The following is a 23,620-nucleotide window of genomic DNA, read 5'->3' on the forward strand; positions in this document are numbered from 1 at the left end:
CTATGCCTAGTATATTGAAAACATATCATGCCTTGAACAATGGCATAAAGAAAAATAGATAATAGTTTGAAGAAAGAAAGAAAGAAAGAAAGAAAGAAAAAAAAGAAAGAAAGAAAAAAAGAAAGAAAGATCAACTTTCAAAAACGCTTTGTGCCAACTCCTCAGGTTTCTTTTAGCTCCTGGGTGTGTTTGGCCTCTGGATGTCCTGTTTTCTAGATCACAGGTATTTCAAAGCATCATTTTCATCACAACAATTATGCGTAATTGTTTTTTTACCATTCTCAGATTTCAAATCCTGTGACATTAAAGCTGGGTTCACAATTTTTTTTAACGTCATTTATAATTGTTCCCTGTCAGACGTTGGACATGATCCCAGTGAGATCTTGGGTAAAAGCCATGAAGCAGTGTGTGACATCAATAATATTTTATGTCAGACAGTATCATCTTGTCACACCCAAGACTACAGTTCCCTTTATGGATTTTTTCAAAATTTGAGCAAAATTGTTACCAAAAGCAACAGCACAGTAGCTCAGTGGTTAGCACTGTTACGTCACAGCAAGAATGTCGCTGGTTTGAGTCCCGACTGTGCTGGTGTGGGTTTCCTCCGGGTGGTCCGGTTTCCCCCACAGTCCAAATACATGCGCTATAGGTGAATTAGGTAAACTGAATTGGCTGTAGTGTATGTGTATGTGTGTGAATGCAAGCATGTATGGGTGTTTCCCAATACTAGGTTGGCAACTGGAAGACCATCCGCTGTGTGAAACATACGCCAGAATAGTTGGCGGTTCATTCCGCTGTGACAACGTTAAATAAGAGACTAAGCTGAAGAAAAATGAACGAATGAATGCTAGCAAAATCATACCATGTAAATCTGGGAAGAACATGGTCAAGCTATTCCTCAGTTACTGAACTTCAAACCATTTGCTTTTATCACCTTGTTTTTCTATCTTATCAACTTGTTTTTCTACAACTTATCAATGTTTTCAAACACAACATATTTGGGCAGTTATGCAATTTTGAGCAGGCCCTTAAAAGGTAAAAAGCAAGCGAGCCTATTTGTAGGGCTGCAGTTTGCAGAAACATCTCAAAGAATAAACACAGAGCTTTTAGATATTTTAAAGAGATGCTCTTCAATCATGTTGTTGCAAACTTCTTCGTAAGCTTCTTCAGGGGAGTTTTGGGTGAAGTCCCCCCTTAAGAATCTGAGTTTTGTAAACATGTTTACATTTAATCCACATGTGTCCACTCTTTTTGGAAAATGCACATTTAGGTGTAACCTGTCCCAAAGGTGCCTGATTGAAATCATAAACCACTGTTTACTTTCTCAAACCCTGTTCTTCTCAGCTAAACATGCTATTTAAGTTTTCACTGAAGCATTGTGGGACTGAAAGCACAAAATGAGGCTGTATCTTGTTGCAGTATGTATGTGTCTAGATGAGCTTGGGGATTGGGTTCAGATGGAGGGAGTCAGAGGGGGGAGATCGAGGCAGGAAATGAGAAAGAGAGAGAGGATGTGGGACGGGCGTTAGAGAACACTGAAAAAAGTAATGCAAAAGGAAAAAAACCGGACCATGTGGGCAGGGTCTTAGTTGGTCAGTGCGCGTGTGTGTGTTTGAGTCAAAAAGAGAAAAGGAGGAACAGAAAGAGTTTGGTGGGGGTATAAAAGCTGTACAGTTCTCTTCTAGTGGCTCTCAAGGGTTGACATCCCTCAGCGCACACTCATCTTCTACTGCAGCCAGAGCTTCATTCCTCCAAAACCATGAGCTTCTACGCACCCCAGGCCTCTCACATCTCCTTCACCCGCTCTGCGCCCGCTTACCGGGCTGCCAGTACGTATGGTGGGGCAGGTGGGCAAGGCACCAGAATCTCATCCGCTTCTGCGATGTCTTATCGTTCAGCCCCTAGAAGTGGGGGAATTTCCTCTTCCACAGCCTTCAAGGTGAGCTCAGCCGGCATGGGCTCTGGCGCAGGGGGTTCCTTCTTGGCGAGCTCTGGGTCCTCAGGTGGCATGCTGGGCAATGAGAAAGGCCAGATGCAGAATTTAAACGACCGTCTGGCTGCTTACCTGGACACAGTGCGCAGGTTGGAGCAGGAGAACGGCAAACTGGAACAGCAGATTCGAGAGGCTCTGGAGAAAGGTGGACCAGAAACACGCGACTACAGCAAGTACAACGCCATCCTGGATGACCTGAGGAGGAAGGTGAGGGATGTTGACAGCTTGATTTACATTTGTTTCTCTGTGTCTGACGGGGGCCATGTTGCTAAAGGAAACATTTCAGAGTTTGAGAGAGGCAGACAGTTATTTAGGTTGGGAGGAGGAGATACCACATGTTTTGAATCACAGAGATTAGGCTGAAATAAAGAAGCAAGATTTACAAATGAAAACAATAAGGTTTGCACAAGAAGAAAATGTGGAGTTTTGCGTTTATCTAAACAATAGTGCGTTTATAATTACAGTTTGGATAAATTACTAGAAAAATGTATTTATTAAAAAGATTCTAATATAATATAATAAAATATATTATAATAAAAACTTTTTTTGGTCAAGAAATGCTCAGCCATTTTGTAGGGTTGTACTTTATTTTACACTGAGTATACGTGTAGAGTGTACTTACCTAGAAAAATACTGGTCATATGAGACAAATACATGAGTAAACGGTTCAGGGGTAGGTTTAGGGAAAGCTAGTTATTACTAACTTTATGTAATGACAATGCTAAGTATGTACGTGCAAAATAAGACAGTCAAGTGATAAAAAAAATAAAGTACTACACACTTGCTTTTTGTACTGTTCTTGAGAACCCTTTATAGTGTAATAAAAGTGGATCAGATTTCTGCAGATCTCAATGGAGGGTGTGGCACACGCCCTGTTCTCTTTCTGTCTTCTCTCTTTCTATTGTGCTTGTTCTGCTTTTCTCTGTGTGCATTCTGGCTACTACTGAGGAAATTCCTCTAAACCCTCCATATTGGGTTTTAGAATATAAGCAACCATGACAACGGCTAATACAAATAAAACATTCACAATCGTTTCTGAAGCATCAGAGGAATGTTTGACGAACTGTAGCCAGCTGAAACGTCCTACACAGACTCAGACTAGAGTCATAATGCAAAACAGATGTGGGATAAGTAATCACACACATGGTCACACGGTTCTACAGCAAGAACTCAAAAGAACCATCATTTATAGCAGTCGCGGTTGAGTCATTACAAAACTTTTAAAGTTTAGAAATGTCTGATCTTTCCTATATTTCAAGTGGTAAAATAGAAAAAGGTAAACTAAGATTTATGTAGAATAATAAAGAGCATATTTTAAGTTAAATATTATGACATTTCAAATGGTCTGATAAGAAGCAGCACATGATACCAGCTTCCGCTTTCACCAGGGGAGGATGTGGCATATGGAGGAACTTTGTAGAAGCATTGTTTAATCATTCTGTCAATTTCACCTGTTCTGCAAAGCAAAAATAAACCTGTCAAAGCAAAGTCTGACTGCAAAGCGACTCTATCTTTCGTCTCATATTTTACAGGCTTGCGCAATCAAATCCTTTCATGCTCCGGTTTCATAAAGAGACTTAAAACAAAGTCTAATTCCATAGCTAACTTTATTAAATAACTAAATTCCAAGGATGCTGAAAATGAAGATCTGACAAATCATATCTATCTCTGCTAGGACTAAATGAAAACATGTCAAAAACAGGTTTTGTATGGTGAAATATGTTCTTTGTTTTGCCTGTAGGTGTTTGATGCCACTGTGGACAATGCTCGTCTTGTTCTGCAGATTGACAACGCTCGTCTGGCTGTGGATGACTTCAGAGTCAAGTCAGTCTCCATAACTGCACAACACCACAAATATCCAAAGATTTAACTTGGTATCAAAGAAACATGATTATGAGAAAGTGGTACTTTTTAGAGTCACAAAATCCAGAAATCTTAGCATGACAAATGTATGGTTGGACTACTGGCATGCTCACTAAACACTTATGTGCATTCCTTGAATGTCTGTTGTGTGTGTGTGTGTGTGTGTGTGTGTGTGTGTGTGTGTGTGTGTGTGTGCGTGTGCGTGTGCGTGTGTTATAGGTTTGAGAATGAGATGGCAATCAGGCAGTCTGTGGAAGGAGACATCGCAGGTCTAAAGAAAGTTATAGATGAAACCAATATTGGTCGCCTGAATGTGGAGGGAGAAATCGAGTCCTTGAAAGAAGAGCTTGTCTTCCTCAAGAAAAACCATGAAAATGTAATCAAACATTGCATAAGAGCCATGTTAAAACTAGTCGCAGAGAATTAGATTAATTCTTCTTTGAATAAGCTTAAAGACCCCTGGATTTATGTAAAGAGAATAGATTTCTACCCTGTTTTGAGGTATTTAGATTTTTGGGCGAGATAATTTTAAGAGTTGCATTACACTTTTTAAAAGGGAAAATGATTCCTTTTTCCTTTATCACATAACAGACTTCTGTAGCGATATTTGAAAGAGGAGCTAATTCTAGAGAGCATTTGATTGGATAAAAATCTGTGTAGTGTAAAATGAGTCATCAGAAGAAAAACAAATATTATAGCATGCTACAGTAGCTTATAGGTGGCTCCATTACTAAATGGCTCCCTAAACCACTGAGGTCTTCCAAAATACAAAGACATGGCTAGTGTGATATGTAAACATGCCAAAAACTGTCATGATTTTTTAAACGACTTATCACAAGAGGAAAAATTTGTTCAAGTCACATACAATTGATAGTTTTATCTTTGTCTCTGCACAATAGTTTTGATCAACATTTAGAAAATACAACAAAATCTGTAATGGAAACTATGCTATTATAAGTCGAAAAAACAAGTGCAGATGAAGTGTGCTATTTGTGAATGGATAACTAAACGACCGACTATTAGCCATTTAAAATTCATGGGGCCTTTAAACTGTCCACAATGTGTTTTTACAACTTGTAGAAAAAAAATACTAACATACAGTTCTATTTAAAAGTATAATTTACAGTAAAAATCCTAAATCAAATAAAAAGACCTCAGGGGTAGCTTAATTATTTTGGGATTCATCAGAATTAGCAGCAAAAATCAGGCCAAGGCACTGGAAAAGTGTGGGAAAAAAATATATGAAAAAGTCTTTACTGACATGGTTTGTCAGTAAAGTTTTTTTTTAAATATAAATTCTTTCCACAATTTTCCAGTGCCTTGGTCTGATTTTTGCTGTATAATTTACAGTACTTCTTTTGAACTTCATCTCAGATTTCTTACAATTTAAGGTGACAAATCAAATACAAAATGATAACATAATACGTGTAGGAACATAGAGAAACATAGGAACATTAATATGCAATAATTGTAATATACAATAATAATAATAATAATAATAATAATATACAATAAACAATAATATACTTATAATATAATAATAGTAGTATAATGAAACAATAATAAATAATTTTTTTTGAAAATAAGACAAATCTATTTAACTTTGACAGGAAGTTGATGAGCTACGGAGCCAGATCTCTCAGTCAGGCGTTCAGGTGGATGTTGATGCACCCAAGGGCCAGGATATGTCTCAAGTGATGGAAGACATGAGAGCTAACTATGAGAAACAGGCTCTCAAAAATGCAGAGGAACTCAAAATGTGGCATGAAACCCAGGTATGAAACCCCTGACTGTGACAGTACGATTTCTATGACTTGTTTTAAATGAGCTGAAAATGAGTCTCTCTCTCCTCAGATAGCAGATGTTCAGGTGCAGGTGGCTCAGAACACAGAGGCATTACAAGGTGCTCAGATGGAGTGTAATGACCTACGCCGACAGATTCAAACACTAGAAATAGAGCTTGCATCACAACAAAACCTGGTAAAGTGCTCTTACACACCATAGTTTTAGATCATCATCAAGTTTGTTGAATCGATCTGAAATCTTTTCTTTTTTTCTAGAAAGCGTCACTTGAAGATACTCTACGAAACACTGAGATACGTTCAAATGGAGAGATGGAGAAGTTAAATAACATCATAATTCAACTTGAAGCTGAGCTGGCACAGCTGAGGGCAAATATCACAGAACAGGGACAGGAATATGAAGCACTCCTTAATATGAAGATGAAACTGGAAGCGGAAATTAACACCTACAAGAAACTTCTAGATGGGGAAGATTTCAAGTAAAGAGGAAAAGTTTAATTCTTGTATTTCATAGGGCATTAAATACAGTCACTGATTCTAATTCCTCTATATTTAGGCTCCAGGATGCGCTTGATGGCTGAGAAAAAAAGAGTGAAATTACAGGAGACGGTCCTAAAGATCAACAACAACTTCAAGACAATTATAAATTGCATTCAATGAAACCTGTGGTGAAGCTTTATAATTTGAAAGTCTCCTTCCACTTTGTTTAAACTATACAATTTACAGAGCCATGTTGGTTTCTGGCCATATTTCTTCTCTTCATTATAATGTCATTTACAGGGTATTTGCTTTCTGTCAATGAACCCTGTTTCACCCTACAGTCTGACTTAAAGACAGTTACAGGGCAACATAGGCAGCTTTTTAAATGTTTGGTTGTGTATTGAGTCTTTATAATGCACAATCCTGTATTGTAGCAGTGTAAAACGGATATCTCCAAATGAAAGAGGAATGAGAAAATGTGAACCTCTCTACAAAACCAAAGCAATAATGAAATAAATCCATGCCTGCCAACAGAAAAAAAAATGAGTAAAGCAAACACAGAGATCTGAAATATTGTGGTTTTCTATTTGAAGATTTTTTTGATCACTTTATCTTTAAATATAAAGTAGTTCTGGGTGGGCTGGGGTCAAACAAACAAACTCATGCTGTCCAAGAGAAATATGGGGTAAATATGGAGTAAAGTAATACCAGTACACATGCACACACGAAAAGAAACAAAATATTACCTACTAACTTTGATTTAAGCTGCTTGTTATGCAGCATCAGGTTTTCAGGCATCATGTTTCTTGTGCACACATTTTCTAAACTGAACAAGCTTGAATCAAAACAGTGAATGTCTTATTTTTTAGATGGCACCTTAGATAATTTACCATAACATTACAGTTAATTTTATACCAGTGATCTTTTTTAATATACAATTGAAGTCAGAACTATTAGCCCTACTGAATTATTAGCCCCTGTATATTTTTTCCTCAATTTCTGTTGAACGGAAAGAAGATTTTTTTAACACATTTCTAAACATAATAGTTTTAATAACACATTTCTAATAACTGATTTATCTTTGCCATGATAACAGCACATAATATTTTACTAGATATTTTCAAGATACTAGTATTCAGCTTAAAGTGCCATTTAAACGAGGTTAATGAGGTTAATTGGGGAAGTCAGGGTAAATAGGCAAATAATTGTAGCAATAGTTTGTTCTGTAGACAGTCAAAAAAAAAAAAAAAAAAAAAAATATATATATATATATATATATATATATATATATATATATATATATATATATATATATATATATATATATATATATATATATATATATTGCTTAAGAGGGCTAATAATATTGACCTTAACATGGTTTTTGAAAAATGTTTAAAACTGCTTTTATTCTAGCCGAAATAAAACAAATAAGACTTTTCCAGAAGAAAAAAACATTGTAGGAAATACTGTGAAAAATGTCTTACTCTGTTAAACATAATTTGTAAAATATTTGAAAAAGAAAAGATAGAGACATTTGATAGGCAACATTCAAAATGAACTACAGATGTTTTAGTTTCTCTGCGCTATTAACTTCCACTAACAAGATATACCAAAGCTTGACATGGCTTTTAATGTTAGCCATTTGAAGAGCTGCGAAGGGCCATCTGGTTCCACTCCAAGAAGAACCTCTTACTTCAAATCCACACCAATTCCAGTTTATCAAACATTTAATTTTATGAGCAAGAATTAAGTCCAGGATTATGTGTTTCGAGACTGATCATTTTCCCAAGACAATGAAACAGCAATAAATCTGGAATAGTCATTGGGCTTTGTTTATTTGACTTGTGCGCAATCAGCTAATGCCTTGATAGCTAATTAGCTGGCTAGATATCCATTGCTTGGGCACTGTAAGCCTCTTGCTAATCCGATTAGCTAAAAAGCTTATAGGTGGATTGATTTTGTGTGCTCCAAAAAAGATCAAGACATTGTGAATAGCTCCAAAAATACAATTAACGATCCTAATAAACAAAATGTATATAGGTTATGGGTTAACAATACTTTTGAGTCAGCAAGTTTTTTTGTTTTTGTTTTTTTGTTTTTACAAAATATTTTAACTAAAACAACACATTTGCATTTGAGAAACTGCATTTGAGTATTTTACCAGATTAGTTCTGTTTGTAAGGAATTCACAATTTTATATTAATTAGGATCATTTTATATGGCAGTGCATCTGTATGAAATATAATAAACAAATTACATGCAGATCTAAAAACAATAAGGCAAACATACTGTGCTTTATGGTTTTTAGGAAGTCTGATTTAGGTACAGGAATTTAATAACTTTAATAAAAGTCTTAACTATGAATGTTGATGCTGAAACATTATATTGAGCAGCCCTGAAACGATTATTCAATAAATTCTCAACAACAACCAGGAATAAGCTTAAACTTACAAACCACTTAAAACTACACAAAGTCGGCACATTATTAAACCAAGTTTACATGACATTGCTGAGTGAAAAACAAGTATGAATTGCCAAAAAATTTTTATATTTGTGAACAACTGAAAATATAAATTGTATTTTAAAGCTAAGATGACATACAGTATACTATAGAACTCTACAATACCTGCAATGATGTTAGCATTCCCATTCAGTTCAATGACAAATGCTAGGCTAACGCATGATCCACTGTTAGTATACAAACTGGAGGCTGCCATCTTTGCTGCAGAAAAATTTGTCATGTGACTGATCACCTGCCAAAGATAATATGAAAACAGGGAAATGTGCATTAAAAAAGTTTTTGAATACGAGAACTTATCTTGGACAGACTTTTCTTGCTGATTCACAACCTAATAGTGCTATAGAACATTACAAAGGGATATGTGCAATGTTCAAACAAGGTATATTTCACCCAAAAACGAAAATATAAAAAATTTTTACTCACCCTAAAGTGGTTTCAAAACGTTTATGAGTTGATTTCTTCTGTTGGACACAAAATAAGTTATTTTTAAAAAGCTGAAAATGGTAGACCTTTTCCTATGGAAGTCAATAATTACAGGTTTCCAGCTTTGTTTAAAATATTATTTTGCATTTAACAGAAGAAGGAAAGTCTTTAGGGTTTGAAACAAGTTAAGGGTGAGTAAATGATGACAGAATATCAATTTTTGGGTGAACTATACCCTTTAAGGTTTTATTACTAAAAGGAATTTTATAAAAATGTTTCCAAAAAATAATATCAAATGAAAATGTTTTTTTTTTTTTTTTAAGTCTTAACCTAGTTTTCTTACAAGACATTAAAACTATTTTTATACGTCTCATACATGCTTGTTTAATGTAATTGTAATTTTGACTTCACTGAGACGGAGGGCCTGGTGGTTTTCATGTCTTTCATTAGACAGAGTAACGGCTGCTCAAACATTCAAACCTGCACATGACACAAACAAATGTTCCCAGACCAGCAGGAGCCACATTCACATTAGTTAAGGTTTTCTGTCTTTCATTTTTTTTTTTTGAATATTCATTTTATATTTTATGCACACAGCAAGGAAACTTTTCCATTTCAAAATTTTTCTTTTAAGAATACCAAAGGACTTGTTTTTGATTTTACATATTAAATATTTTAGGTAATGTGAATACTTTTAATGGCTTTGGATCTAAGACGGCACATAGATTTTATTTTGCATTATACTGTTCCATAAATGCAAAGATAATTAATTTTAATTTTTAAACAATTTTAGGCTATTAACAATATGAAGTGTGTTAAATATCACATTAAGTAGGTTTCCTAATCTATTAAAGGAAGGAAGAAAGGAAGGAGGGAAGGAAGGAAGGAAAGAGGGAAGGAAGGAAATGCCAGCATATAAAAAGATAAATACTTCAGTGCTTTTTTAACAATTTAAAATCTTAATATATTATTTTAATCAAAACAAACCAATCAATCAAAGCAATAATAACACTAGAAAAATAAAACACTAACATTTTGGTCACAATTTACACTCACTTTCCTTTGGCTTAGTTTCTGATTTTTCAGCTAAATAAATCACTTTACACTTAAGCTCTATTAGTTATTGTTAATTAATGTATTTACTGACATAAACTAATAATGAATGTACAGCGTTTATTAATCAGTTCAGCCTTCACTAATGTGCTATTAAAATCCAAATTCATGCTAACATTAGTTTATGCACTGTAAGTTAACATGATTTAACAATGAACAACTTAATTTCCATTAGCTAGCTTTGTAATAAATTTGTTGTTTGTATTAGTATAATAAGTTTAAAAAAAACATTATCTAAGACAACATTATATTTTAATAGTTTATCTGAAATTCATGTGAACATTATGGAACCATAAACATCCAAATAAGTGAAATAATAACTTCAATTTGAAGCAAATATTTGTTTAAAAGAACAGAAAAATCCATGCATTGCATAAACAAACATGGTAAATCTAAAAGGAATTTTAGTCCAGATTTTAAGAACTCGTAAATACTTACGACTAAATATTACATTTTTGGAATCTGTGTAAATAATCTAGCTACCCGAAACTGCAATGAGGGATTTTAAATGAGCGATTTTAAATTGAAACAACACTTGTTTTTCCAACGTAATTTGGTTCAAACTTTATGGGACAAAGTATTATCTTGGATAAAACAGAAAATATCTGTAAAACTTATCTTCTCATGGAAAATTATTGAGTTTGGGTTAATACTTAAGGATAAAAACATATATCTTATATAAAGAATAATTTGTTAATATTATAAAAAATATATATTCATAAATGTACATTTTTAAAAATTCCCCCAAGGCTAGTGGTGTTTAGAGAAGAATTTGTGATTAAGAAAAAAAATAATTTAAAAAGCAAGTTATATTTGTCAGATGATTTTGTTTTTATATTTTGAGAACTCTATTAGTACTTAACTTTCTTTATCATTTATTTTATTTTGTTATTTTTATTTACTCAATATTGTATTATTTTTATTGCTAATAAGGGTGGAAAGATTGTGAATATGCAATGATTGTGATCTTTTGTGTCATTTTTTAAAAAGTAGGAGGAATGCCAAGTGAATTTATTTTTGTTCATAATATATATATATATATATATATATATATATATATATATATATATATATATATATATATATATATATAATGAACAAAAATAAATATACCGTATATTTCAATCTTGAATAATGTTCTCAAGCACTCAATCTTTATTCCAGAGATCGTCAACACTCCAGCAGAAATATTACAGCCAACAGCACCCTCAACTGTTTACTTCATAGAAGTTAAGTTATATTTTCATTTAGAGACGTTTTTATCTCCCAATTTGTTTTAAGAAAAAAATACGACGTGCAAAATCAAAACATAAAAATAATACTAACAAGAAACATGTTTAAAAAATGCAGTGCAGATTAAAATAAAAACATTTGTGTGGGTGACACTGTCGATTAAACAGCACCAAATCTATTTATTGACTAATTTCCTAAAGTCAGTCATTCTCTCTCTCTCTCTCTCTCTCTCTCTCTCTCTCTCTCTCTCTCTCTCTCTCTCTCTCTCTCTCTCTCTCTCTGCTAAAATACTTTGAACATAAAGGCAGGGCGGGGGAAGGGAGGATTTGGCTGGGGGAGGGGCTGTTGTCATAGGACAGAGGGAGGTTGTGCAGAGTTGCATAGAAGAAAAAAAGAAGAGGCAAGAAACAAAAAAAAAGAGTGTGAAGGCATGGCAGCGTAAAGCCTGGAATTTACTTACAACTGCTACATTGCAATGGAGATGCACAAAGCACTGGTATGTTCCTTAATGCATGTAAAATACTGTTTATATTTCAATCTTCTCTGCTATTCACCATGACGAAGTTACTAGCCGTTTGCATATGAAGTTAAAGTGAATGAGAGGGTAAAATGCATAATGTTTAATGGTAACGTTACGTGCATAGTGCTGATTCGTTTTCATGTTATTTTTAAATGTGAATTTGTGTGTTTAGTGTAGCTGTGTTTAAAAAAATGTTTTGAAACTATCATTTATTATATTGTTTGATATATAATGCAAAATGGAGTAATTATTTATTGTGATATGCAAAGTGTAGTAATAATTAATTCTTCTTTCAGGTTTCTGTGTTTATGAACAATGGTGGGAAGACTTTTGCACATCATTAGCTTTTACAATCAACTCACAAAAATAAGCTGATACAGAATTCTGGTTAAAACAGCATGGTGAGTGCAAAAGAGCAAACAGACATGTGCATTAATAATTACATTTTTGTTTTGTGCATATGTAAATGTGTTCATGCTGGACAAGATTCTCCTGGTAATGTGTGTGTTCAGCAGTAGCCAGAGAGAGAGTAATGACTTTAGCAGCTGTTTCTTTGCTCTCATCTCAAGAGTCTCTTCACTTTTTCTAGGACAAATAGTAAGTCTTGATTATTGGCTGATGCACTGATAAAAATAAAATATAAAAATTAAAATCTTTATTGTGTTAAAATTAAGTTTTTTGCCCATCAACATTGAATCAAAGTTCATTTGCAGTTCATGTAATTGGGTAATATTGTGACTGATTTAGCATTGCAGATTTGTTTGCTATTTGATTTGTTAGAAAAGTCATTGTGTGATGTACAACTTGGAGTGTGTGTGTGTGCTTGTGTGTGTGCAGAGGATGTGCTTTGTAAATAGATCCCAGGCTGAATTCTTAGCATTCCGTGTGCAGCCGTATTTATGGATGGGATCCTGTCTCTTCAGTGGAAAGTGTGTGAAATGGAGGGAAGCAGCAAAAGATATAAAGATAACACAGAAACAGCCATAGGCATTAACTATTCGGAATGAACAAGAGCATTTATGCGTAGCAAGGATTTGTTGGATTAGCCAAAAATCTTGACTCCAGAACTGTGGTGAATATAGTAATGTTGATGTATATTTGTTTAAAATGCTCTTAGTGTGCCGTCAGTCTCCTACTCTAGCTAGAACTTTACTGTAATCTGCCGATTCTAATCTGTCTTCATCTTCCAGAAGGCGAAAATAGACACACGTGCACACACACACACCCACTTATACTGTGTAAATATAACTCTTCAGTTAATCCAGCGTTCAGCACTGTTCGCTTTTTTAATTTGTCTTTAAATCATCAGAATGTGTGAGAAGGATGATGTGCGCACTGATTATGTGTTACTGAGATTGCACAGATTAAGACGCAAAGAATAGATCACATCTTGTCCAGATTACTAAGAGGTTCCATATGGTGAATTCTTGCTGCAGTCCAGTTGTGAAGTTGAAACGGTTTTGCCTCTACCACAATTACAACAAAGTAAGTGTCAGAAGGAAACAATACACCAGATGAAAATAGAGAAAGATCTTTAATGGGACTGTTTACTTTTTTAAAAGTTAAATTCAGTGGTCAATGGGATGCCAAGTAGTACAGGTTTTCTTTATTTTTAGGGTGTATCTTAGTATTCTGTCCATTTTTTAACAGCTATCTTTTTAAATAGTCGGGGAGAGTGTGGGCAGTAGTAATATCAAGGTATCCGTGGGATCCTAAAAAGCCTTACATCTACTAAAATGTTGTGTTGTAGGTCTTAAATCTTTTTTAACAGGTCTTAATTTTCCTTGGTTCGTGTATAGCTACCCAATTTGGCCATAACATCCATAGAATCACCAACAATCCCAATCTTAATAAAACTTATATCTCTTTATTTAAAATTAGAATTTAATTACTTTCCTTACGGTAACATTTGTTTAAAAGTTCTCTTTTTTTACTGATGGTGATATTGACCTGACCTAGATTTTTATTTTTAAATTATTATTATTGTATTATTAAATGTATTAAATTATAATCAATTATTAATAGGGCAAGTGAAAATCTTTTCCAACTGGGATATTCGAATAAAATCCTTAGTGTTTTGCCCTGAAAAAGTCTAAAATTTCATTCATAATGGTCTTAAAAATATCTTAAAATGTATTAAATTTAACTTGGTGAAACCTGCAGAAACCCTGAACATGGGGCAGTTGCAACAAGACTTAATCTAGCTCATTCAGGAAGCTAGAATGATGATATTCATATCACATACTCTCAGTTAGACTCTCCTTCAGTCTCAGAGAAATCAGCCAAATGTAACCGTTCCTTCAGTATAAAACCCTTTTTTAGTAAAAAAAAATTGTTTTTAAATGTTCGGAAAATTTCTCATACTGTCTAATCTGTTTTTGTGAAATATTATTCAGTTGTACAATTTAAATCATTGTTTTCTTAGCTTTACATAGGTATAGCTTTCAAGCGTTAAAGCTATTGTATCTCCCTAGCATAGACAGTTTAATCAGGGTTGACATGATGCTGCAACTGTCCAAAATTACAAAATTCATGTAAAACATGGTCATATTAACAATGTAAAATTTAATTGTATTTTTCAGTGTTGGGTTGTGGCTGGAAAGTGCATCCGCTGCTTAAAACATGTGCTGGATAAGTTGGCAGTTTATTCCGCTGTGGCGACCCCTGATTAAAAAAAAGAAAAGAAAATGAATGAATGAATTTAGTTTTATCACAGATTCAAATGTAATTTAATTTTTTTTTAAATAATGGATTAATTAATTCATTTCAAAGTTCGAAGAAGCTTCAGTCTAGATTTTTAGTAATTAAAATTGTTTTGTTCAGTTTTTTTAAGCCTGATAATTGGTTGTTGCTTGTTCTTTTAATAGTCTGTATTTATATGGACAATTTAACACATTCAGCTAGTTTACATTTTGAAAATAACATCCAACCTGATGTTTTAGAATTTTTTTATTATTACATGTTCATAAATGTTGCAACTCTCCCTTTGGGTTGTTGCAACCATCCCCTTGCTTGGGGACAGTTGCAATGTTTGATTTTGTCTTTTCAAGTTAAATTTTGCATATATTATCATATGAACACATATTATAGCAATGTGTGTGGGATCTATCTATCCAATAGATGTGGGTTTACTATATAAAAATTATCTGAGAAATTGCAGAAACAGCAAAAAAAATTCCACACTTCCCTACTATCTGCTGCAAAATTGGTATTCATATGCAGAATATTATGCATTTTTATTTAAATTCCTACAAAGTTTATTTTGCTTATTTTTTAAACAAGAAATAAAATGTAATATATATATATATATATATATATATATATATATATATATATATATATATATATATATATATATATATATATATATATATATGTATATATATATATCAATAATATAATAGAATAATTACACAATACATCTTTATTTTTTTTATTTTTTTGTAGACTGTCTCTTTAAAAACCTCCTTAAGTTGGCTTGTGCAGTTAATTCCCAATGATGAATTTATTTATCAATAATGATTGATTGATTGATTCAACTCAAAAATCTTATTCAGAATTTTCATTTTTGGGTGAATTATGTGTTTCAATTCTTCCTTTATCTTTCTAATGGATTCATAATGAGTAAAGTAATGGAAACTTACATTATATTGTTTTATTATTTGTCTTTTCAATTTGTCTTTTTCAATATTTGTCTTTTTTCATTCATTCGTTTTCTTTTCTGCTTAGTCCCTTTATTAATCTGGGGTTGCCACAGACGAATGAACCGCCAACTTTTCCAGCATATGTTTTACACAGCGGATGCCCTTTCAGCTGCAACCCATCTCTGGGAAACATCCATACACACTCATACACTACAGACATTTTCAACCCAAGCTCATTCTGAAACGTAGCCCCGTGGACATTTCTGGAGACCGCGATTACGTGTGGCCGGAGGTACATATGGCCGCATTTGGTTTTTTCAAGCGAACGCTATGGTGACGCTCCTATTCGAATTCACCAGCTGATGGCTCGCCTTCGTGTGGAGAGCTTTCCCAACACAACCAGTCTTACCGGTTAGCTCGTCGTGTTATGTCGGTGAAAACAAAATCTGCACAAATACGTACCTCCTGGGACTTGTGGGGGAAATCAGAGCACCTGGAGGAAACCCAAGCGAATGCGGGGAGAACATTCAAACTTCACACAGAAATGCCAACTGACCCAGCTGAGGCTGGAACCAGCAACGTTCTTGTTGTGAGGTGACAGCACTACCTACTGCGTCACCGCGTCACTCAATAACTTCTTTTAAGGTTGCTAAATGAAATGTAAACTATCTATTTAAAAAAAGATCATACCCAATGCTCTTTAAACATATACAGTGGTAAAGAAACCTATAGATTGCATATAACTGTATCACTTTTATTTTATTTCCAGGTGTGGTAATGATGCAGTGGTCATCCGAGTGGGCGGAGCAACACTATGATGTCTCCTCCACCACATCTCCACCAGTTCATCCTAAGCCCCTCCCATTTCCTCAGCCCAGTCGTCCTGCATTCTCTGGCTACAGTGATGACATCAGTGCGCTCAGTGCCTCCAGCTTACTAAAGCGCTACGCCGAGAGGTACTCCTTCAACTCTGCCCTACCAGAACATGGGAGTTTCCTGAGAAGTGAGCAGCCCCAGGAGCCATGGCCAGGGGGGTACAGCACAGAGGGGCCTGCTGGTTTAGACCCACTGAAGGCCAGCGGAAGTGATCTCTCCGAGCCACAATACAGCAGTGCTCCCACTCAAGATTACCCTTCATCTTACAGCAGTCAGCATCTTCTGCCCAAACCATCCTATCTTCCATCACCAGCGTTTGCCTTGCCATCTGCATACTTGCCCCCTGCACCAGGCTACGCTTATCCCCAACAGTGTTACCCCCACAACACCCCATCTCTTCTGACCTCGGGTCTGCACACCCCTACACCTCTCCACGGGGCAGCTGAACTCCCACGAAACCGGAAGATCGGCTTCGACCAGTCCAAAACTGCCAGAGTGTCACCTTACACAATCAGGGATAAGAGTGAACGGCAGAATGGTGACAGCGGTGGAAGTGTCAACGAAAGCTGTGGGACGGACATCCAGAGCTATAGGCCAGAGAGACTTTCCACTCTGCCCGATCTCGAGGCAGATGCTGAGGGTAAGAGCAGTCACCTGCGGCCTCTGGAGACACGCTCTTATGGAGGTCCAGGACAATATACGTATCCCTGAGTCTACTTGATGTAGCCAGTTGATGCTTTTTTTATACGTTTATAGCAATACTTGAATGTATTAAACATCAGGACGAATGTTACTGTGGTACTGTGGTAAAATTTAATTGTAAAATCAGAAACTCCATAACAGAGCCATTTTTCATTCCCCAAAGAACCTGTCAGTGAACAGTATTCAGTTCTGTAAAGAACCATTTTTATGCAAGGAACAATGGCAAAATCTAATGAACCAGTAGAAAGATACCATGGATGCTCAAGCTAAATTTTAAATCGTCATTATTTAAGGCACAGATATACTTCAAACAAAATCAACAAACTAAAATGACGTAATTTCAAACAAAATCCAGGCAAATCGAAGTTATTTGGAGTACATTTTGGCAGTTTGAAGCAGCTGACCAAAGCAAACTTTTGGGGGAGTTCGTTTTAGCTCCTTTTTAACTTGTGTTAAACACCTTTGAGCTCCCATTGGTCAATGACGATAAGGCAATCAGTGGCTGTAACTCCGCCTTCTTTGATCCAGACAGGAGAACAACATCCAATTGCTCTGACACCAGACAAGAAGCCCACCTTGTTGCACCACATCTTTTTCATGAATTTGCGCACACCGGCGGCAAATAAAAAAAAAATAATAATAATAATAATTCCTTACGTTTATATAGCTCTTTTCTGGACACTCAAAGCGCTTTTAACGATGGGGGAATCTCCTCATCCACCACCAGTGTGCAGCATCCACCTGGATGACACGATGGCAGCCATATTGCCGCACACCACACACCAGCTGATTGGTGGAGAGGAGACAGAGTGATAAAGCCAATTATGATATAAGGATGGTTAGGAGGCCATGATAGACAGAGACCAGTGGGCAAATTCGACCAGGATGCTGGGGTTAAACACTACTCCTCTTTGATGGACATCCTGGAATTTTGAATGACCACAGAGAGTCAGGACTTAAGTTTGACGTCTCAGAAAAACAGCGCTCATTGAGCAGTATAGAGTCCCCATCAGTATACTGGGGCATTAGGACCCACATAGACCGAAGGTTGAGCACCCCCTGTTGGCCTTTCTAACACTATTTCCGGCAGCAACCTAGCTTTCCCATGTGGTCTCCCATCCAGGTACATACCCCTGCTTAGCTTGAGTTAGTGGCCATATAGGAGTTGCAGATAGCTAGCTGCCAGAAATCAGTGTAAAAATGTGATGCACTTCTTGTGTAGATGGCTGTTTGCTAGATGTTTATGAAACTGTTCTCTCTCAGCCACCATTGTTGTATTTAGGGCTAAATGACACATTTACAACCCCACCCACTAGAGCTAGGGGTGTCAGAGGGTTTCAAACAGTACTTCGTCAATCAGTCATTAATGATACAGAATGATATAGAACATAGTTTGAAGTATATCAGGGTCTTCATTCACCTTTCACATGTTTCAAACATGTTTGAGTTTCTTTCTTCATGTGAACACAAAAGAAGATTGTGGTAGAAGAATGTGGTAAACTCGCAGCCAAAAATGGTAGTCAGTGGATACCAGTTTACAACATTCTTCAAAATTTATTCTTTTGCATTCGTGAGGGTGATTAAATAATGATTCATTTTCCATTTTTTTGGGGAGCGAACTATCGCTTTATTAGAGGTTCTTCAGAAAACCATAAAACAACATTTTTAAAAGTTTATGAAACTTCAGATTGGGAAGATTTACTGATGTCTCTTTAATCAACATTATCATTATTCCTTACTGCCACTTTAACGGGACCTGTGGCACAGATACTCTTTTGTATCCTCTTTTTGTATTCTCTTCCTTTCCTCTTTTCCTCTTTCTGTCGCTCTATAATTATGCTGTGCAGTGAAGCACGTTATGGTGGCAAGCACTAAACCACCGCTTCAATCAATGAAATCCAAGCCAAAGGAAGACTGAAAGAGAGGAACGGAAAAGAAATAGAAGAAATAATGAACAAAAAAATGAAGCTGCGTTAAAGCACACATTTGAAAGTTTCATGTCACACGTGTAATATATGGTTCTCATTCTATTTGTATGTCAGTGGTGATAGTCATGGATGTTCTCCAACACTGAAGTCCGTGAGCTAAAAACACTCATATTTTAGGAATATTATGTAAAATTCCTCTATAAACTTTGAATGTAAAGCCGATTTTCCTCAGGAATTGTGAATGAAGCCATACTTTATGTTTATCTTATACAAATTTTAAGTTTTTAATGTCTAGTTAGTGTAGTTTTTTTGTTGTTGTCATGTCTGTCATTAAAATGAAATGTATTTGTAACTTTACTTACAGTATTTCAATGATTAAACAACGACTCGCCGTTTTTTTTACAAACTGCATAATCCTAGCTTTCCCAGGGCTGCTGCAAAAAAAGGCTAAAGGGATTTTTCGCAGTCTTTTCCACTATTCACCTATTGTGAGGTTTACTATGGGAACCCGCAGAGCAGTCCCAGCCCCCTGAGTTGATCACTGGATGTGTTTTCCTCTGACCCTCTGACCCTTCTCTGTTTTAAATGAGGCATGCAAAAGAATAGAGAGCTTTTGTTATGGTGAGGCACGCTGGACATACACTGAAATGTACAAACTGAACTGAAAATGACAGTTTAGTTAATATTTAATTTTGATAAATGTGTCAAATGTAACACTCACAAACGCATTACATGGGACAAAATCATGTTACTTCATAAATATACAATACGTTCTACCTCACGGTTACAATTCTGAATGTTCAAAGTATGCAATTGTGTATTACATGTTTAAATGTCTACCTCAAGAAAAAAACACAAAATAAAATCTATCATACCAATACAACACTTTTTCACTGTGTGTGTGTGTTTGTGTGTGTGTGTGTGTGTGTCTATAATTTAAAAACTATTTTTATGATTCTTATTCTCATTTAAAATAACAATTTTCTATTTTAAGATTCAATCCAATCTTGTGAGGCTAATGCTGAATTATATAGACATTGTTCCTTTAGAAACCATTATAAAAGTGTTATGGAAGCATTTAATATATCGTTAAAACGTATTAAATTTGAAGACAGCTGTACTTCTTGAAACATGATTTTATAAATAGGGATTCTTTGATATTTAGAATTTCTCACAAAAAAGTGATGCATGTTTAGCTCCCGTCACTTTCAAAAATGTAATATAAGCTCTGTTGTTGAGCTATGCTCAGACAGGCTGATAGGTCATGCTTAATCTGCTCCCACACCAACGATATGGCACAAGATTTCGGGGCCCTAAGCTATTCCATTATGGGACACAAGTCCTGAAGTGCCCTTTTTTTCCATATCACTCAATCTTCTTTTAAAATAATGCATTGTATACATTTTAAATGATTAGTTTTCTTAAAATGAATTTACAACTATAAACAATGGATATATATTTTTAGCAATTTGATATTTTATTTTGCAATATTATTACATAACAATTATAATAATAATAATTTTTAATAATGTTCTCACTATACAAAATATGGTAGAAAATGATGTAATATATAGTTTAAAAGCAAAATTTATACTTCTATATATTTATTGAGGGCCCCTAGATTTCCTGGGGCCGTAAGCGGCTGCTTACCTCGCTTATTGGTTAAATCCGCCCCTGGTTACATATGTATTATGTTTGCAACAGTAGTGTGTTATATTGCATTGTGACTGCATGTCTGTGAATAAACTGGTAATAGCAAGTCTTAGAATTTGATCTGCCATAATAATCAAAGCAGCAGCAGCAGCATGTAGCAGATCCATGCCTCCAAGACCAAACACATCAACATTGCCAAATACATATTCATCACCATGCTAAATCTCTCAGAGAGTTGTCATGACAGAAACATATATGTATTGATATATATATATATCTATCTGATTTCGACAATGTCTGCTATTTACATCTGCATTGTCTGCTCTCCTTCTCAAAAGCATAGTGGTTTAAATATATTTCTACAATCTGCTAGTATTAAAGGCTTTCCCAGGCTTTACAGTAAACAGTATTTATGCTTGAGTTTGCATTAGCGCTATGGTTCCATAAGGGCCAGTTGCACAGCTGGTGCCGTCAGGTCACCTTGTAGCCTGTCCAGGATGACATTCACATATCATGCTCTTTAACTCCCAACAGCAATCACAACCTTATGCCTGTGCAGATGTGCCTCCGTATAAGCTATTAAATCATGTGATCCTTCAAGGAAAAGGTCAAGGTGATTTTGTGTAGTGGTAAAATACTTTCAATATTATTTTTTTTTTTTCATTTTATTATGTTGTATTTATGCATATCACAATATAAAAATAAAATATAAGGTAAAATCTGCAAAAAAGAGTTCATTATACAGATAGAATCTCACATTAAAAATAATATAGTAATTTATAATATTTATAGTATACTATATATTATAATATTATATACTTAAATGTTTTAAACTATTTAATATAATGTATTATTATTATCAAATATACTGCCCTTTATTAATGAATTCTACAGCATACTGTATTAAACATTGGAAACTGTTAAATTAATGAACACTGTAGTACTTTGGCTTTTATTTCAATAAATTGTGGTACATTTAGTACAGTATTGGGCAATTTGTTCATATAGTTGTTGTATTGCCACAGCAGATGAATTCATGTACATTACTATAAATCTTAAAAAAACACTATAGTATACTATAATAAATTATAGTATTTTTTTCATGAGGGATAACAAAAGAAACTACAGTTTTATACATTGCTGTATTGCACATAAGTACTCACAATAAACTTTTATTCAGAATAAACAACAGTTTTCAAACTAATTAAACTGCAAAAGAATAATGAAGTAGCATTAACAATGAGAAATTAAAGTTATAAGCATTACTAAACTAATAACTCAGTAATGACATTTGATTGATAAACATTATTACATTAACATAAGTTAAATTTAATTAATAAGTTGCTTTTATCATCAGTTTAATAGCAATGTAACAAATGGAGCATTAATTAGGCTATTATAAAGTGCTTGCTAACAAACAACATGCACACAAAGAACCAGAACATTTTCAATTCAATACCTCTGGAATGTGACAGGCCAGATTAACATGTTAAAATATGTTAAAAATATGTTTATATTTGGCAAGATGTAGGCTGTTAACTCTTCAAGCAAATATTAACAGTATTTTGAAGTGTCCAAAATAACAATCACGATTTATGTGACCATGGACCACAAAACCAGTAATGACAAGTGATTTTTTTTTTTTTGGAAACTGGGGTTATACATTATCTCATGAATAAACAAGTTTTCCATTGATTTATGTTAGGATTTATGCTTGGGCAAGAGTAGAAAATCTAGAATTAGACCTTTAGAATGTATGGCCTTTAAAGTTGCACATTACTAATCAGAACATATTTTCATATATTTACAGTATAATATTTTACAAAATATCTCCATGGAACATTATCTTTGCTTAATTTCTTATTGATTTCTTGCATAAAAGACAACTAGATCGTTGTGACCCATTACATTTGACTAATGCCAAAAAGATGCCCGTGCGACTCGCGAGGTGTTGTGTTCCAGGGTCACATGTTATATAATTAAATAACTCCACATCTGAAGTTGTAGTAGTATTTGTAATTTTCCAGTCATTTGTGCCATTTAAACAGCGTATTGTACATGTATTGCCCTCTAGTGGACGATTGGTATTTTAAAAACCCTCACAAGTAGCTACCTTTCGTTATTTTTTATTTCACATTTTCTACTCATTTTGGGATGTCCTCTACACTCAAACTGAACGCTAAACACAGATGCTGACTTCTGACTCTTATTGTGACCCCGCACCCAAAACAGCTCCCTGCAGTCAATGAGCAGCAGAGTGTGACAGATGCTCCATTCTCTGCGTCCTCCCCCACCGGCGGCGCGCATAGCTTTCAATACCGTCTTCGACTCAGTGTGTGAGCCGTTTAATCTTACACACTCGTCAGTTCGGTCTTTCATCGTAAAGATCAACATCTTTGTGCAGTCTAAGACTAGTTTTGAGAACGACTCTTGGTCTGCACGTTGAAGTGCCCACTTGCTGTATTATTTTTAGCTAGCCCATTATATGATTACTATTAGCCTAGTTGTTTTTTTATTTTATTCATTTTTTTATTTTATTTTACGCCCTTATAATTGCAACATTGTCCACTCAACATGGCAGAAATACCAATGCTCATACTAGTTTTACAACAGATTCTGCTCTGTGTATACATTGATACTGATAAAACGGTCTCCTGTAGATGCATTTACTCACCATCATGTCCCTGCACACATTTCTTTTTTTCTTGTTCTGCGGAAAACAAAAAAGATAACATTTAGGGCCCTATCATACCAGCAGGCACAGAACGTCAACATGACGTCAGATTGAGGTTGTACCCCAACGTCGTTAGACATTGCATTTTGTTTGGAAATGAAAATCGGGTTGATGTCTGAACCCAGCGTCGGA

The 23,620-nt window shown here is 34.9% G+C and overlaps 2 protein-coding genes across 2 annotated transcripts; both read left to right on the forward strand.

Annotated features, from left to right (window-relative positions):
- The first annotated feature begins 1,702 nt into the window (after positions 1-1,702).
- krt18b (keratin 18b) lies at positions 1,703-6,694 on the forward strand. The gene is given in 7 exon segments (NM_200568.1): positions 1,703-2,200; positions 3,735-3,817; positions 4,076-4,232; positions 5,467-5,631; positions 5,711-5,836; positions 5,917-6,137; positions 6,215-6,694. Coding segments are annotated over 7 exon segments (1,218 nt in total). The 5' UTR covers positions 1,703-1,759; the 3' UTR covers positions 6,240-6,694.
- A 5,117-nt stretch (positions 6,695-11,811) lies between these two features.
- si:dkey-195m11.8 lies at positions 11,812-19,984 on the forward strand. The gene is made up of 3 exons (XM_087257671.1): positions 11,812-11,927; positions 12,248-12,352; positions 16,365-19,984. The coding sequence occupies exon 3, from the start codon at positions 16,373-16,375 to the stop codon at positions 17,180-17,182; it is 810 nt and encodes a 269-aa protein (XP_087113797.1). The 5' UTR covers positions 11,812-11,927; positions 12,248-12,352; positions 16,365-16,372; the 3' UTR covers positions 17,183-19,984.
- The last annotated feature ends 3,636 nt before the right edge of the window (positions 19,985-23,620 follow it).

Source organism: Danio rerio, chromosome 6 (assembly GCF_052040795.2).
Source record: "Danio rerio strain M-AB ecotype USA chromosome 6, GRCz13ab, whole genome shotgun sequence".
In the NCBI taxonomy this organism is placed as follows: domain Eukaryota; kingdom Metazoa; phylum Chordata; class Actinopteri; order Cypriniformes; family Danionidae; genus Danio; species Danio rerio.

Excerpts from the sequence above, each read along its gene's own strand:
- si:dkey-195m11.8 (XM_087257671.1), top strand. The coding sequence starts at position 16,373 with ATGATGCAGTGGTCATCCGAGTGGGCGGAGCAACACTATGATGTCTCC.